General features: G+C 42.9%; 1 protein-coding gene across 1 annotated transcript in view; it reads left to right on the top strand.

The window, feature by feature from the left end:
- Nucleotides 1-5,162: 5,162 nt before the first annotated feature.
- Nucleotides 5,163-17,480, top strand: part of NKAP (NFKB activating protein) — a 34,170-nt gene continuing 21,852 nt past the window's right edge. Inside the window, exons 1-2 of the mRNA XM_055338096.1 lie at nucleotides 5,163-5,673; nucleotides 10,243-10,323. Coding sequence (XP_055194071.1) covers nucleotides 5,276-5,673; nucleotides 10,243-10,323 — 479 coding nt within the window. The 5' untranslated portion in view covers nucleotides 5,163-5,275. The remainder of the gene's footprint in view (nucleotides 5,674-10,242; nucleotides 10,324-17,480) is intronic.

Here is a 17,480-nt window from a genome sequence, read left to right as displayed (position 1 = left end):
GCTCCCTACGTGGAGCCTGCTTCTCCCTCTGCCTGTGTCTCTGCCTCTCTGTGTGTGTGTGTCTCTCATGAATAAATAAATAAAATCTTAAAAAAAAGCTCTCAGCAAACTAGGAATAAAAAAGAAGTTTCTCAACGTGATAAAAGACAGCTATAAAAAACCTACAGTTATCATTATACTTACTGGTGAGAAATTAGATGATTTCACCCTAAGATCAGAAAGAAAGCAGGGATGTCCTCTCTAACTACTCCTATTGAACATCATGCTGGAAGTCCTAGTTAATGCAATAAGACAAAGTAAAATAAAAGGTATGTAGATGGGGAAGGTGGAAATAAAACTGTCTTTGTTCACAGATGGCATGATTGTCTAGGTAGAAATTCTCAAGGAATTGTTAAAAAAAAACCACCAAATCCTCCTGGAACTCATAAATGGCTATAGCAAAACTGCAGGACACAGGTTAATATACACAGGTCAATCAATTTCCTATAAACCAGCAATGAGCAATTGGAATGTAAAATTTAACACACAACATAATTTTTTAAAAAGATTTTATTTATTTATTTTTTCAAGAGAGACACAGAGAGAGGCAGAGGCAGAGGGAGAAGCAGGCTCCTCGCAGGGAGCCTGATGTGGGACTTGAACCTGGGACTCCAGGATCACGCCCTGGGCCAAAGGCAGACGCTCAACTGCTGAGCCACTCAGGCATCTCCATACAACGTCATTTATATTAGCACCAAAAAACGGAAATAAAAGGTCTAAACCCAACAAAATACGTGCAATACCTCAATATCTGTATGTGGAAACTATAAAACTCTGAATTAAGAAATCAAAGAAGATCTAAATGAATAAAGAGATAGCCTAGCCTCATGGATAATGTGTGAGAAAATCTAGGTAACCTAGGATTTGACAAAAAGTTTTAAAATTTTTTCTAAAGATTTGTTTATTTATTTGAGATAGAGAGAGAGCCTGTACATGAGCAGGGATGGGCAGAGTGAGAAGGAAAGAGAGAATCTCAAGCAGAATCCAAGTGGAGCAGAGCCCCACCCAGGAGCCCAAGGCAGGACCCAATCTGCCAACCCCAAGATCATGACAAGTCAAAACCAAGAGTCAGACATCCATCCAACTGAGCCACGCAGAAACTCCCAGCAAAGGGTTTTAAATACAACTCCAACAGGGGTGCAGTTGGTTGAGCACCTGACTCTTGGTTTCAGCTCAGGTTGTCACCTCAGAGTCTGCTGAAGTTTCTCTCTCCCTCTCCTTCTGCCCCCCTCTCTTTCTAAAATAAATAAATCTTAAAAAAATACAATGCCGGGGATCCCTGGGTGGCGCAGCGGTTTGGCGCCTGCCTTTGGCCCAGGGCGCGATCCTGGAGACCCGGGATCGAATCCCACGTTGTGCTCCCGGTGCATGGAGCCTGCTTCTCCCTCTGCCTGTGTCTCTGCCTCTCTCTCTCTCTGTGTGTGTGTGACTATCATAAATTAAAAAAAATTAAAAAAAAATACAATGCCAACAGCACAAGCCATAAAAGAAAAACTGATACCTTGGACTTCATTAGAATTGAAGATATGTGCCCTGGGTGGCAGATCAAGATGATAGCGTAGGAGAATCCTGAACTTACCTCCTCCCATGGACACACCAAGCTGCGTCTACATATAGAGCAACTTTCTCTGAGAACAATCTGAAGACCAGCAGATCAGCTCTTGCACATCTGAAGCTGTAAAGAAAAAGCCACATCGAGAAGGGAGGGAAGGACAGAGATGCAGTCTGTTCAGGACCTCCACCCTCAGTACCTGTATGTGGGAAGTCATCACAGGTGCAGAGACCCTCCATGAGGAGAAGGGGGTTAAGCCACACATAAGGCACCTCCTGCCCTGGAGACTTGCAGCAGAATGATGATCCCGTATGTCTGGCTTTTAAATTCAGAGGGGCATAAGTCCAGGGGAGCCAGAGGGCTATAGAAAAGTGAGGCTCCACTAGTAAAGGGCCTGCGCATAAACTCAGAGCCAGCACAGAGGTAAGTTTGGAAAGCACCCGGGCCTTACATGAAGGAGATTTATCAAATAATTTTAGGGTGTGGGCTGGAGGGGTAGGAATCTGTAGGAACTTTCTTCAGGACAAAAGCATCGTCAGAGGAAATAAAAAATACTTTGAGACTAATCAAAGTGAAAATATAACATTAAAAAAATCTTTAGGGCAGCCTGGGTGGCTCAGCGGTTTAGCGCCTGCCTTCTGCCCGGGGTGTGATCCTGGAGACCCGGGATCGAGTCCCACGTCGGGCTCTCTGCATGGAACCTGCTTCTCCCTCTCTGCCTATGTCTCTCTCTCTCTCTCTCTCTCTCTCTCTCTCTCTCTCTCTCTTTCTCTCTGTGTGTGTGTGTCTCATGAATGAATGAATAAATAAGTAAATAAATAAATAAATAAATAAATCTTTAAAAAAATCTTTAGAACACAGCAAAAGCAAGTTCTAAGAGGGAATTTTACAGCAATACAAGCCTACTTCAAGAAATAAAAATCTCCAATAAACAATCTAACCTTATACCTAGAGGAACTAGAAGAATAAACAAAGCCTGAAGTTAGTAGAAGGAAAGAAATAATAAAGATCAGAGTAGAAATAAATGAAATAGAGACTAAGGGGTGTTTGGGTGGCTCAGTGGTTGAGCATCTGTCTTTGGCTCAGGTGGTGAGTCCAGGGTCTGTGGATTGAGTCCCACTTCAGGTTCCCCGCAGGGAGCCTGTTTCTCCCTCTGCCTGTCTCCAACTCTCTCTCTGTGTCTCTCATGAATAAAGAAATAAAATCTTAAAATAAATAAATAGAGACTAAAAAAAACCAATAGGGAAAGTAGTGAAATGAAGAGCTGGTTCTTTGAAAAAATAAAATTTATAAACCTTTAGCCAGACTTGTCAAGAAAAAAAAAAAGAGAGGGGACTCAGGTGAATGAAATCAGAAATGAAAGAGAAGTTACCAGTGACACCATGGGAACATAAAGGACTGTAAGAGATACTACAGAGAATTATATGCCCACAAATGGCACAATCTGGAAAAAAATGGATAAATTCCTAGGAACATACAATCTTCCAAGACTGAATCAAGAATAAATAGAAAAGGGATCCCTGGGTGGCGCTGCGGTTTAGCGCCTGCCTTTGGCCCAGGGCACGATCCTGGAGACCCGGGATCGAGTCCCACATCGGGCTCCCGGTGCATGGAGCCTGCTTCTCCCTTTGCCTGTGTCTCTGCCTCTCTCTCTCTCTCTGTGTGTGTGACTATCATAAATAAATAAATAAAATCTTTAAAAAAAAGACTAAATAGAAAAGATGAACAGGCTGATTACTAATAATCAATGAAATAATAATGAAATTGAATCTGTAGTCAAAAAGCTCCTAACAAACAAAAGTCCAGGACCAGATGACTTCACAGGTAAATTATACTAAATGTTTCTTTTTTATTGTTTTTTAGTATCATGCCAACCAGAGATGCTGGGGTATGGGTTTTATTATTGGAATCAAAGTGCATGCCTACCAGCCATCGGGCAGGTAGACCAAGCGCTGTTGCAAAGTTGGTTTTTATAGGCAGTAGACGTGAAAGTGTACAGCCTGGTGTCACAAAAGTTGGGTGTAGGTTTCCCATCCAAAACTTTCTTGTTAGAAATTTCTCCAAATCCCCATCCCAAATCATATAATTTCTCCTACTCAATTTAGTCCATAGCCCTCATCCAATGATTGACTGTTTTTACCTAGAAGATACCCCATAGTGTGGTCCACTTTTTCCATTTACATTATGTTAGCATCTTTCCCTTAAATTCTAAAAGAGGAGACTTCCAATAATCTATGACATTAGTGTTCATGGTCTCATAAGTTGCTTTTTAGGAGGAAAAGCCCAAGAGGCCATCTGGCTACTAGTAGACTGGATTCTGAATTTCCACAGCAAACTCATTGTACCCTCAAAAATTAAAGTTCAGGGAAGCCCAGGTGGCTCAGCGGTTTAGCGCCACCTTCAGCCCAGGGTGTGATCCTGGAGACCTGGGTTCGAGTCCCACGGCCAGTGTCGGGCTCCCGGCATGGAGCCTGCTTCTCCCTCTGCCTCTCTCTCTCCTCTCTGTGTCTCTCATGAATAAATAAATAAAGTTTTTAAAAAAATTAAAGTCCGTAGAATTAATGTTCATATGTTATTTTATTTAAAAACAGTAGAAAATAGGGCTCCTGAGTGGCTCAGTCAGTTAAGCCTCCGCCTCCAGCTCAGGTCATGATCCCAGGATCCTGGGATTGGGGCGTGGGATTGAGTCCTGAGGGGAGCCCCTGCTCAACTGGGAGTCTGTTTCTCCCTCTCCCTCTGACCGTCCCTCCCTCTCTTTCTCTCTTTTAAATAAAAAAGATAAAAACAGTATAAAATGAATAGAATAAATATTAGCCATGTATTGCTGAGCTGCCTTATGGGACTCGTTTACAGGGCTGGACAAGTAGGGGCACATTAGCGGAGATGAATTTCTGGGGAATAAATAAGCAGTTTCTCTGGGCCACAGACTTAACTGTGGTGTATCAGGCTCAAGTCATCAACAAAGAATTTGTGCCCTCTAAGTTAACTGGTCAAAATGGGGCTTAGACATCGTACATAGCTCATCACCAGTTTTGATAGGTGCTCCTTATTTTGTTTGAGATTAGAGAGAAAAAAATTATGGGGGCGCCTGGGTGGCTTAAGCCTCTGCCTCCAGCTCAGGTCATGATCTCAGGGTCCAGGGATGGAGCCCACCTTGGGCTCCCTGGTCAGCGCGGAGTCTGCTTCTCCCTCTCCCCTCGCCCCCTTGTGCTCCTGCCTGCGCTCTCTGAAATAAAAATCTTTAAAAAAAATGCGTGTGGGGGTGGGTGTGCTCCTACACACAGCGCCATACAAACACATATATAGAGAGAGTTACACTAACTTTTGTTATTCACACGGCCGCTGTGGCCTATCGCCCTTCCCTTCAGGTATTTCAATTGAACCCTGCAGAAAGGACAAGCTCCGCAGTCCCGGTTAGAGGTGAGCAGCCTCACTCAGGACCGGAAGGATGAGTGGACCCGGTTGCCCCACGACTTCTTTATACCGCTACACCCATCAGTCCCGTGGGTAGAACTACCTAGGTCGGGGGAAGGGATTTGCCGACGTACCCGGAACTGTCTCCAAGGTTTCCCCAGGTTAGGGTGGCGGCGCCACGGCGGGTCTGGGGACCTAAACCAACCGAGATCTCCCGAGGCTCGCGAGAGCGCCCGCTTCTCTAGCGGCTTAGGGGACCCAGTGCCTGTGATGGCTCCAGTGTCGGGTTCCCGCAGCCCAGAGAGGGAGGCCTCGGGCTCCGGGTCGAAGCGTCGCAGCTCGTCAAGGAGCCCTAAGCCCAGCAGATCCGCCCGCTCCCCGCGGGGCCGCCGCTCGCGCTCGAGCTCTCGCTCGCACTCCTGCTCTCGCTCTGGGGACCGGAATGGTCTCAGCCATCAGCTGGGTGGCTTCAGCCAAGGGTCCCGAAACCAGTCCTACCGATCCCGCTCCCGATCCCGCTCCCGGGAGCGGCCCTCTGCGCCGCGGGGCAACCCCTTCTTTTCTGCCTCCTCGACTGCGTATTATGGCGGCTACTCGCGTCCCTACGGAAGTGACAAGCCGTGGCCTAGCCTTCTGGACAAGGAGAGGGAGGAGAGCCTGCGGCAGAAGTGAGTGTGATGGGCACGCCTTCTCTTGCAGGAGCCCACCCGACTTCCGTGTCTGTCTCACCGATCATCCCCCTTCAGACTATTCGGTTTTCACTCTCTGCCTCGCGCGGCTTTCTATCCCTTCAGCCCCACCCCTTTCCCTGTCAACGCCCCCCCCCCTTTCTATCCCTTCAACCCCTCCCGCCTTCCCTGTCAACGCCGTTTTCAGCCCTTTTCTATCCCTTTGGTCCTACTCCCCCGCCTCCCGCAAGTTCTTCCCACCCTTTTCTGTCCCTTCGGACCCACCCCCCCCACAAGACCTTTTCCCCCCTTTTCTATGCCTTCAGTCCCTCCCATGCCTTTTCCCACCCTTTTCTATCCCTTCTGTCCCCCTCAATGCCTTTTTCAACCCTTATCTATGCCTTCGATCCCACTTCTCCCCCAACCTCTTCCCACCTTTTTCTATCCCTTCAGTCCGCCCTCCCCCCCCCCGCAATGCCTTTTCTACCTATTTCTATCCCTTTGGATCCACTCCTTCCCAACCTGTTCCCACCCTTTTCTACCACTACCAGTCCCCCCATAACCTCTTTTTCCCCCTTTTCTATCCCTTCATTCCCCAACCACAACACCCTTTCCCCCTCCTTTTCTAGCTCTTCAGTTCCCCCCATGCCTATTTCAAACCTTTTCTATCTCTTTGGTCCCACTCCCCCTGCAACCTCTTCCCATCCTTTTCTATCCCTTAATTCCCCCCCCAACACCTTTTCCCCCCTTTTCTATCCCGTCACTTCCTCCCCCCCCCGCCAATTCCCTTTTCCACACTTTTCTATGTGTTCAGTCACACTCGCCCTCCAACCTCTTCCCACCCTTTTCTACCCCTTCAGTCCCCCCCATAACCTCTTTTTCTCCCTTTTCTATCTCTTCAGTCACTTTCCACAGCACCTTTTCCTCCCTTTTCAATCCCTTCATTCTCCACCACAAAACGTCTTCCTCCTTTTCTATTCCTTCAATCCCCCCCAATGCCTTTTTCAGCCCTTTGGTCCCACTCCCCCTTCAACCTTTCTCACCTTTTTCTATCCCCTTCAGTCCACTTCCAGTGTCTTTTTCCACACGTTTCTATGCCCTCAGTCCCTCTCCCCCACTAACTTCTTCCCACTCATTGCTATCCCTGTAATCCCACCCCTCCACAACACCTTTTTCTGCACTTTTCTGTCCTTCAGTCCCCCTCCAATGTCTTTTTCCACCGTTTTCTATGCCTGGGTCCCTCCTCTCCCCCAACATCTTCCCACTCTTTGCTATCCCTTCAGTACCTCCCAACACCTTTTCTTCCCTTTGCTATCCCTTCTGTCACCCGCCAATGTCTTTGTCCATGCTTTTCTATGCCTTCAGTGTCTCTCCCCCCCAACCTCTCCCCCCCCACTTTCCTATCCCTTTAGTCCCCCTTTTACCCACTTTTCTAACCCTTTACCCCCCCATGCTTTTTTCCATTTTCCAATGCATTCCAAAAATGCATGTTTTCTATCCTTTTGGTCACACTCCCTCTTAACCTCTTCCTACCCTTCTCTGTCGCTTCAGTCTTCCCCCAACACCTTTTTCCCCCCTTTCTATCCCTTCAGTCCCCCTCAATGTCTCTTTCCACCCTCTTCTGTGCCATTGGTCCCACTCTCCCATCAGTCTCTTCCCACCCTTTTCTATCCCTTCAGTCCCCCTAATGCCTTTTTCCACCCTTTTCTATGCCTGTAGTCCCACTCTACCCCCCAACCTCTTCCCACTCTTTTTTATCCCTAAGTCCCTTCTACAACACCTTTCTCTTTTTTCTATCCCCTCAGTCCCCCCAATCCCTTTTTCTACTCTTTTCAATCCCTTCAGCCCCCCAACACTTTTTTCCCGTTTTCTATCCTTCAGTCCCCCCCAGTGCCTTTTGCAACACCTTTCTATGCCTTTGGTCATATCCCCCCCCCAGTCTCTTCCCACCCTTTTCTCTCCCTTCCTTCCCCTCACACACCTTTTTCCCTCTTTTCTCTCCTTTCAGCCTCCCCCAATCCTTTTTCCCCCCTTTTCTATCCCTTCAGTTCCCCTCAATGCCTTTTTCCACCCTTTTCTATGCCTTCAGTCCCCACTTGCCTTTTTACATCGCATTCCATCCCTTCAGTCTCCCTCAATACCTTTTCCGCCTTTTCTATCCCTTCAGTCCCTCTCCCAATGCCTTTTCCTACCCTTTTCTATCCCTTAGGTTCCACTCCCCCTCCCCAACCTTTTCCCAGTCTTTTCTACCCCTTCAGTCTCCACCCCACAACCTCTTGTTCCTCCTTTTCTCCTCCTTCAGTCCCACCACCCCCCCACAGTGCCTTTTTCGACCCATTTCCATCCCTCCACACACAATGCCTTTTTCCACCCCTCTCATCCCTTGGGTTTTCCCTCCTCCTCTTCCTCCTCCCCCCCCCTCCTCCTCTTCCTCCTCCCCCCCCCTCCTCCTCCTCTTCCTCCCCCCCTCCTCCTCCTCGAGTGGCTTCATAGGGAGCACCCTGGTGTCTCTCTGCTTTCTTCTGCCTTCTGGCTTGTAGGGGTTCTCTTCTGAACCTCACACCTATGAGAATTATAGTACTTGCTTGGTTGTGTCATTATTTTTTGTAAGCATGTTTTTATTTCACACTAGAGACTGAGCTCCTGGAAAAGAAGAGACGTATTTTAATTGATCACAAAATTAGCAGAGCCTAGCACTTTGTAGGCGAACAACCGTTGCTTGTTGGATGATCAGACAGGCTTGAGGTAACAGGTTTTGTAAGTGGAAATGTTTCCTACCAAGTTTGGAAGGCTTGAGATTAAAAGTTTAAATTGGTTATAAAAAAAAAGTTTAAATTAGAGGGGAGAAAAACCTCTGAGACAAGATGGTTCAGTGGAGCAAAAGTGATCTGCTAAACTGTTGATTAAGCTACATTGAAAAAGGTCTTGTTAAATGGTCTCAGCTTGACCATGAAAAATGAGGTCAGCGTGAGATCAGGTGTCCTCTCATGAGTTTTGGAGTGGAAAAGTGGATAGTTTAAGAAGGATTGAAAGGAAATGGATTATAATTATTGCTGTGTAAGTCATAATATCTACAGCTTATTGAGTGTCCTCTCAGGGACTGTATAAGTGCTTTTGTGTTCTCTATGTTAAAAATGAAATTTAAGAATATCAGAGGCTTTGAGAGGTGCGATAAGATTCCAACAGCTCAGAGATGTCTTCATAAATCTTTTTCTTTCAGGAATGGGAAATAATAAAGCATAGCGAGCAATGAAGAGGACAGGCTCCAGAATCAGACTGCCTGAATTTGAAGCCTTGCTTTGCTGCCTGTTAGTTGTGTGACCTTGAGCAAGTTTCTTAACTTCTCCCGAGCTTTATTTCTTAACCATTTAAAAAGGGATAAAATTAGTGCCAAGGCTTTTAGAGTTGTAATGATTTAGTTCCTGGAATATAATAAATAGTCCTTGAGTGTAAGCTGTTAGGGCTTCCTGAATGGATGCAGAAACAAGAAAAACAGAACTGAGTTAGGTTGGAGACCTACCTCTCCAAATTAAATTTTTCATATGTTACTCAAAAAGCAACCAGTTTCCTATTGGACAATCCTCACCAAAAGATGTTGGAACTTTTTGGATGAAATTCGCATTTGTACATTCAGAAGATGAGTAGTTTATCTTAAGAGTACAGATAGAGCTGGGGGTAGCAGGAATGAGAACTTGACTGTTCTTATAGCCTGTCATACTTCCACCTGTATATATATTCCAAATTGAGTTATAAGTATGACCCTTTTAGGCTTTTCTTTAAGGGGGAAACCTGAGTCTAACTCTGCATGATTATAATACCTTTTCTCCTGAATAAAGAAGTAAAAAATAGTATATTCAAACAATCATACCAATTTATTTTGTAAGAGTTTGTTTTAACAAATGAAATCACAAGCAGGTAAACTTTAAGGATTTGAGCCTTTGTTTTTTGTATTTTATGAGCAAAATTTTTAAAAATGTCACAAACATAAGAAAAATTTTCACATCCTTCAAGAGTATATAGAGGATATAGTCCTTTTCCAAAAAGGAACTAAAGAGAAAACGAACTCCGTATCTCATTGAGAACAATTTTTGTCAAATAAAACTTTTCTTTATTTTCAGAGCTCTCTATATTTTCTATTTCTAATGGTTCATTTTTATTTTATTAATTCCTGAGTTTCTGAAAATGGGTTGACTAAACCAAAAGTAGAGGCTGCTCTTTATTCTCATAATTGTGTGTAAACAAAGAAGTTATTTCCAAATATAAAACTGTTTGTGCCACATATTTCAGAAGACAAAATGAGCAATTAGGAACTATGTTATGCGTAAGGCAGAAGAGATGCACTTTGACGAGCCTCTGGATTTCTTGCCCGGCCTCTCAGGCTGCCTATAGTCTGTACTATTTGATAGTACTATCAAAGAACATCAGATTATAATGAGTATACTTAATTTATTAATTTAAGTTTTAAAATATAAAGGGAAAACAGGACTTAACTAGACTCCTTTGAATTGATTATATATTTAGGAGACAATTTAGTTATGGAGTTCTAATTTATATGCCTGTATCTTCTAGGAGATTAAGTGAGAGAGAAAGGATTGGAGAATTGGGAGCTCCTGAAGTATGGGGACTTTCTCCAAAGAATCCAGAACCAGAGTAAGTGATTAAAAAATGCACTTTAAAAATGTAACATTTGCTTAAATTCAGAGACAATTGTCAAAATTTTTGTTAAGTGAGAACTTTTTAAGTATAGCTCATGTTTTTTTTCTCCTTTTTGCGATTTATGATATTCTACCCCTTAAAATTTTTAAACATTGAACATACCTAATGATGAAAACATGTTGTTAGGGATGCCTGGGTGGCTCAGCAGTTGAGCATCTGCCTTCAGCTCAGGGCATGATCCTGCGGTCCTGGGATCGAGTCCTGCATCGGGCTCCCTGCATGGAGCCTACTTCTCCCCTATGTCTCTGTCTGTGCATCTCTCTCTCTCAGTCTCATGAACAAATAAATAAAATCTTTTTTTAAAAAATGTTGCAAAATAAATAAATAAATAAAATAAAAATGTTGCTAATGGATTTTAACATATTTTTCTTTTTAAATTATAGTTCATGGGATGCTAATTTCCTATTCATAGAAGGGTGCAGTATTAAGACAAATACATTTATATTATTTTGAATTATTTTTTCTCAACATAATAGATTGCATATCACATGTTAGCCTTACAAAGGGATTTTTTTTGATGTATGATTGACAAACAACATGGATGGTAGATAGAGTCTCTAGGGTTTCTATATATATTATTTGCAAATAGTGACAGTTTTACTTCTTCTTTACCAATTTGGATACCTTTTATGTTTCTTGTCTTGTGGCTAGGCCTTCAGTATTATGTTGAATAAAAGTGGCGAGAGTGGTCATCCTAGTCTTGTTCCTGATTTTGGAATGAAGCTTTCAGCTTTTTACTGTTGAGTGTGAGGTTAGCTATGGGTTTGTCGTATCTGGCCTTTCTTAAGTTGAGGTATGTTTTCTCTATATTCACTTTGTATCTTACTTGAATGTTGAATTTTATCAAATGCTGTTTCTGCATCTACTGAGATTATCATAGAATTTTTATTCCTTTATTTTGTTAATGTGGTATATTAACACACCACACAAAAAATGTTTAAATTCCTTTAATAAATTCCTTTAAGGGCAGCCCGGTGGCCCAGCGGTTTAGCGCCGCCTTCAGCCAAGGGCCTGATCCTGGAGACCCAGGATCGAGTCCCGCGTTGGGTTCCCTGCATGGAGCCTGCTTCTCCCTCTGCCTGTGTCTCTGCCTTTCTCTGTGTCTCATTCTCTCTTTCCCTCTCTCCCTCTCATGATTAAATAAAATCTTTAAAAAATAAAAATAATAAATTCCTTTAAATGTGTTAATGTTGATTGCTTTGTGGATATTGAATTATCCTTGCATTTCTGAAATAATTTCTACTTGAGTATGGTATATGATCTTTTCAATGTATAAAATTTGGTTTGCTAATATTTTTTGTTGCAGATTTTTGCATCTACATATATCAGGGATATTGGCTTGTAATTTTTTTTATTTGTGGTGTCTGGTTTTGGTATCAGGATAATGCTGTCCTCAGAGAGTGAGTGTTTTCTTCAATTTTTTTTAATAATAAATTTATTTTTTATTGATGTTCAGTTTGCCAACATACAGAATAACACCCAGTGCTCACCCTGTCAAGTGCCCCCCTCAGTGCCCATCACCAATTCACTCCCACCCCCCGCCCTCCTCCCCTTCCACCACCCCTAGTTCGTTTCCCAGAGTTAGGAGTCTTTATGTTCTGTCTCCCTTTCTGAAATTTCCTACCCATTTCTTCTGCCTTCCCTTCTATTCCCTTTCACTATTATTTATATTCCCCAAATGAATGAGAACATATAATGTTTGTCCTTCTCCAATTGACTCATTTCACTCAGGATAATACCCTCCAGTTCCATCCATGTTGAAGCAAATCGTGGGTATTTGTCATTTCTAATGGTTGAGTAATATTCCATTGTACACATAAACCACATCTTCTTTATCCATTCATCTTTTGATGGACACCGAGGCTCCTTCCACAGTTTGGCTATTGTGGACATTGCTGCTAGAAACATCGGGGTGCAGGTGTCCCGGCGTTTCATTGCATCTGTATCTTTGGGGTAAATCCCCAGCAGTGCAATTGCTGGGTCGTAGGGCAGGTCCATTTTTAACTCTTTGAGGAACCTCCACACAGTTTTCCAAAGTGGCTGCACTATTTCACATTCCCACCAGCAGTGTAAGAGTGTTCCCTTTTCTCCGCATCCTCTCCAACATTTGTGGTTTCCTGCCTTGTTAATTTTCGCCATTCTCACTGGTGTGAGGTGGTACCTCATTGTGGTTTTGATTTGTATTTCCCTGATGACAAGTGATGCAGACCATTTTCTCATGTGTGTGTTGGCCATGTCTTTGTCTTCCTCTGTGAGATTTCTGTTCATGTCTTTTGCCCATTTCATGATTGGATTGTTTCTTTGGTGTTGAGTTTAATAAGTTCTTTATAGATCTTGGAAACTAGCCCTTTATCTGATACATCATTTGCAAATATATTCTCCCATTCTGTAGGTTGTCTTTTAGTTTTGTGGACTGTGTCCTTTGCTGTGCAAAAGCTTCTTATCTTGATGAAGTCCCAAATAGTTCATTTTTGCTTTTGTTTCTTTTGCCTTCGTGGATGTATCTTGCAAGAAGTTACTGTGGCCGAGTTCAAAAAGGTTGTTGCCTGTGCTCTCCTCTAGGATTTTGATGGAATCTTGTCTCACATTTAGATCTTTCATCCATTTTGAGTTTATCTTTGTGTATGGTGCAAGAGAGTGGTCTAGTTTCATTCTTCTGCATGTGGATGTCCAATTTTCCCAGCACCATTTATTGAAGAGACTGTCTTTCTTGCAGTGGATCGTCTTTCCTCCTTTATCGAATATTAGTTGACCATAAAGTTGAGGGTCCACTTCTGGATTCTGTTCCATTTATCTATGTGTCTGTTTTTGTGCCAGTACCACACTGTCTTGATGACCACAGCTTTGTAGTACAACCTGAAATCTGGCATTGTGATGCCCCCAGCTATGGTTTTCTTTTTTAATATTCCCCTGGATATTTGGGGTCTTTTCTGATTCCACACAAATCTTAAAATAATTTGTTCTAACTCTCTGAAGAAAGTCCATGGTATTTTGATAGGGATTGCATTAAACGTGTAAATTGCCCTGGGTCACATTGACATTTTCACAATATTAATTCTGCCAATCCATGAGCATGGAATATTTTTCCATCTCTTTGTGTCTTCCTCAATTTCTTTCAGAAGTGTTCTATAGTTTTTAGGGTATAGATCCTTTACCTCTTTGGTTAGGTTTATTCCTAGGTATCTTATGCTTTTGGGTACAATTGTAAATGGGATTGACTCCTTAATTTCTCTTTCTTCAGTATCATTGTTAGTGTATAGAAATGCTACTGACTTCTGGGCATTGATTTTGTATCCTGCCACGCTACCAAATTGCTGTCTGAGTTCTAGCAATCTTGGGGTGGAGGCTTTTGGGTTTTCTATGTAGAGTATCATGTCATCGGCGAAGAGGGAGAGTTTGACTTCTTCTTTGCCAATTTGAATGCCTTTAATGTCTTTTTGTTGTCTGATTGCTGAGGCTAGGACTTCCAGTACTATGTTGAATAGCAGTGGTGAGAGTGGACATCCCTGTCTTGTTCCTGATCTTAGGGGAAAGGCTCCCAGTGCTTCCCCATTGAGAATGATATTTGCTGTGGGCTTTTCATAGATGGCTTTTAAGATGTTGAGGAATGTTCCCTCTATCCCTACACTCTGAAGAGTTTTGATCAGGAATGGATGCTGTATTTTGTCAAATGCTTTCTCTGCATCTAATGAGAGGATCATATGGTCTTGGTTTTTCTCTTGTTGATATGATGAATCACATTGATTGTTTTACGAATGTTGAACCAGCCTTGTGTCCCGGGAATAAATCCTACTTGGTCTTGGTGAATAATTTTCTTAATGTTCTGTTGGATCCTATTGGCTAGTATCTTGTTGAGAATTTTTGCATCCATTTTCATCAGGGATACTGGTCTATAATTCTTTTTGGTGGGTCTTTGTCTTGTTTTGGCATTAAGGTGATGCTGGCCTCATAGAACGAATTTGGAAGTACTCCATCTCTTTCTATCTTTCCGAACAGTTTCAGTAGAATAGGTATGGTTTCTTCTTTAAACGTTTGATAGAATTCCCCTGGGAAGCCATCTGGCCCTGGACTTTTATGTCTTGGGAGGTTTTTGATGACTGCTTCAATTTGCTCCCTGGTTATTGGCCTGTTCAGGTTTTCTAGTTCTTCCTGTTCCAGTTTTGGTAGTTTGTGGCTTTCCAGAAATGCGCCCATTTCTTCTAGATTGCCTAATTTATTGGCGTATAGCTGTTCATAATATGTTTTTAAAATCGTTTGTATTGGGGATCCCTGGGTGGCGCAGCGGTTTGGCGCCTGCCTTTAGCCCAGGACGCGATCCTGGAGACCCGGGATCGAATCCCACGTCGGGCTCCCGGTGCATGGAGCCTGCTTCTCCCTCTGCCTGTGTCTCTGCCTCTCTCTCTCTCTGTGTGACTATCATAAAAAAAAAATCGTTTGTATTTCCTTGGTGTTGGTAGTGATCTCTCCTTTCTCATTCATGATTTTGTTAATTTGAGTCTTCTCTCTCTTCTTTTTTTTTTTTTAATTTTTCTTTACTTATGATAGTCACAGAGAGAGAGAGAGGCAGAGACACAGGCAGGGGGAGAAGCAGGCTCCATGCACCGGGAGCCCGATGTGGGATTCGATCCCAGGTCTCCAGGATCGCGCCCTGGGCCAAAGGTAGGCGCCAAACCGCTGCGCCACCCAGGGATCCCTCTCTCTCTTCTTTTTAATAAGGTTGGCTAATGGTTTATCGATCTTATTAATTCTTTCAAAGAACCAACTCCTGGTTCTGTTGATCTGTTCCACAGTTCTTCTGGTCTCGATTTCATTGAGTTCTGCTCAAATCTTTATTAATCTCTTCTTCTGCTGGGTGTAGGATCTATTTGCTATTTTTTCTCTAGCTCCTTTAGGTGTAAGGTTAGCTTTTGTATTTGAGTTCTTTCCAGTTTTTGAATGGATGCTTGTATTGCAATGTATTTCCCCCTCAGGACTGCTTTTGCTGCATCCCAAAGATTTTGAACGGTTGTATCTTCATTCTCATTAGTTTCCATGAATATTTTTAATTCTTCCTTAATTTCCTGGTTGACCCTTTCATCTTTTAGCAGGATGGTCCTTAACCTCCACATGTTTGAAGTCCTTCCAAACTTCTTGTTGTGATTTAGTTCTAATTTCAGGGCATTATGGTCTGAGAATATGCAGGGGACGATCCCAATCTTTTGGTATCGGTTCAGACCTGATTTATGACCCAGTATGTGGTCTATTCTGGAGAAAGTTCCATGTGCACTTGGGATGAATGTGTATTCAGTTGAGTTTGGATGTAAAGTTCTGTAGATATCTGTGAAATCTATCTGGTCCAGTGTATCATTTAAAGCTCTCGTTTCTTTGGAGATGTTGTGTTTAGAAGACCTATCGAGTGTAGAAAGCGCTAGATTGAAGTCACCAAGTATAAGTGTATTATTATCTAAGTATGTCTTTTTTTAAAATTTTTTTAATTTTTATTTATTTATGATAGTCACACACACACACACACAGAGAGAGAGAGAGGCAGAGACATAGGCAGAGGGAGAAGCAGGCTCCATGCACCAGGAGCCCGACGTGGGACTCGATCCTGGGTCTCCAGGATCGCACCCTGGGCCAAAGGCAGGCGCTAAACCGCTGCGCCACCCAGGGATCCCCTACCTAAGTATGTCTTAACTTTGGTTATTAATTGATTGATATATTTGGCAGCTCCCACATTCGGGGCATATATATTGAGGATTGTTAAGTCCTCTTGTTGGATAGATCCTTTAAGTATGATATAGTGTCCCTCTTCATCTCTCACTACAGTCTTTGGGATAAATTTTAGTTTATCTGATATAAGGATGGCTACCCCTGCTTTCTTTTCAGGACCATTTGAATGGTAAATGGTTCTCCAACCTTTTATTTTCAGGCTGTAGGTGTCCTTCTGTCTAAAATGAGTCTCTTGTAGACAGCAAATAGATGGGTCCTGCTTTTTTATACATCTGAAACCCTGCGCCTTTTGATGGGGTCATTAAGCCCATTCACGTTCAGAGTTACTATTGAAAGATATGAGTTTAGTGTCATCATGATATCTATTTAGTCCTTGTTTTTGTGGATTGTTCCACTGAACTTCTTCTTAAAGGGGAATTTTAAGAGTCCCCCTTAAAATTTCTTGCAGAGCTGATTTGGAGGTCATATATTCTTTCAGTTCCTGCCTGTCTTGGAAGCTCTTTATCTCTCCTTCCATTCTGAATGAGAGCCTTGCTGGATAGAGTATTCTTGGTTGCATGTTCTTCTCATTTAGGACCCTGAATATATCCTGCCAGCCCTTTCTGGCCTGCCAGGTCTCTGTGGAGAGGTCTGATGTTACCCTAATACTCCTCCCCATAAAAGTCAGGGATTTATTGTCTCTTGCTGCTTTAAGGATCTTCTCTTTATCTTTGGAATTTGCAAGCTTAACTATTAAATGTCGAGGTGTTGAACGGTTTTTATTGATTTTAGGGGAGGATCTCTATTTCCTGGATCTGAATGCCTGTTTCCCTTCCCAGATTGGGAAAGTTTTCAGCTAGGATTTGTTCAAATACATATTCTGGCCCTCTGTCCCTTTCGGCGCCCTCGGGAACCCCAATTAAACGTAGGTTTTTCTTCCTCAGGCTGTCATTTATTTCCCTTAATCTGTCCTCATGGTCTTTTAATTGTTTGTCTCTTTTTTCCTCAGTTTCCCTCTTTGCCATTAACTTGTCTCCTATGCCACTCACTCGTTCTTCCACCTCGTTAACCCTCATCGTTAGGACTTCTAGTTTGGATTGCATCTCATTCAATTGCTTTTTAATTTCTGCCTGATTAGATCTAAATTCTGCAGTCATGAAGTCTCTTGAGTCCTTTATGCTTTTTTCTAGAGCCACCAGTAGCTGTATAATAGTGCTTCTGAATTGGCTCTCTGACATTGAATTGTAATCCAGATTTTGTAACTCTGTGGGAGAGAGGACTGTTTCGATTCTTTCTTTTGAGGTGAGGTTTTCCTTCTAGTCATTTTGCTCAGTGTAGAGTGGCCAAAAACAAGTTGTATTGGGAAAAGGAGAAAAAGAGAGGAGAGAAAGAAGGAAAGA

This window comes from Nyctereutes procyonoides, unplaced genomic scaffold (genome assembly GCF_905146905.1).
Source record: "Nyctereutes procyonoides isolate TBG_1078 unplaced genomic scaffold, NYPRO_anot_genome, whole genome shotgun sequence".
Taxonomy (NCBI): Eukaryota; Metazoa; Chordata; class Mammalia; order Carnivora; family Canidae; genus Nyctereutes; species Nyctereutes procyonoides.
Note: the sequence above shows the minus strand (reverse complement) of the source record. Positions and strands in the feature narration are given on the sequence as shown.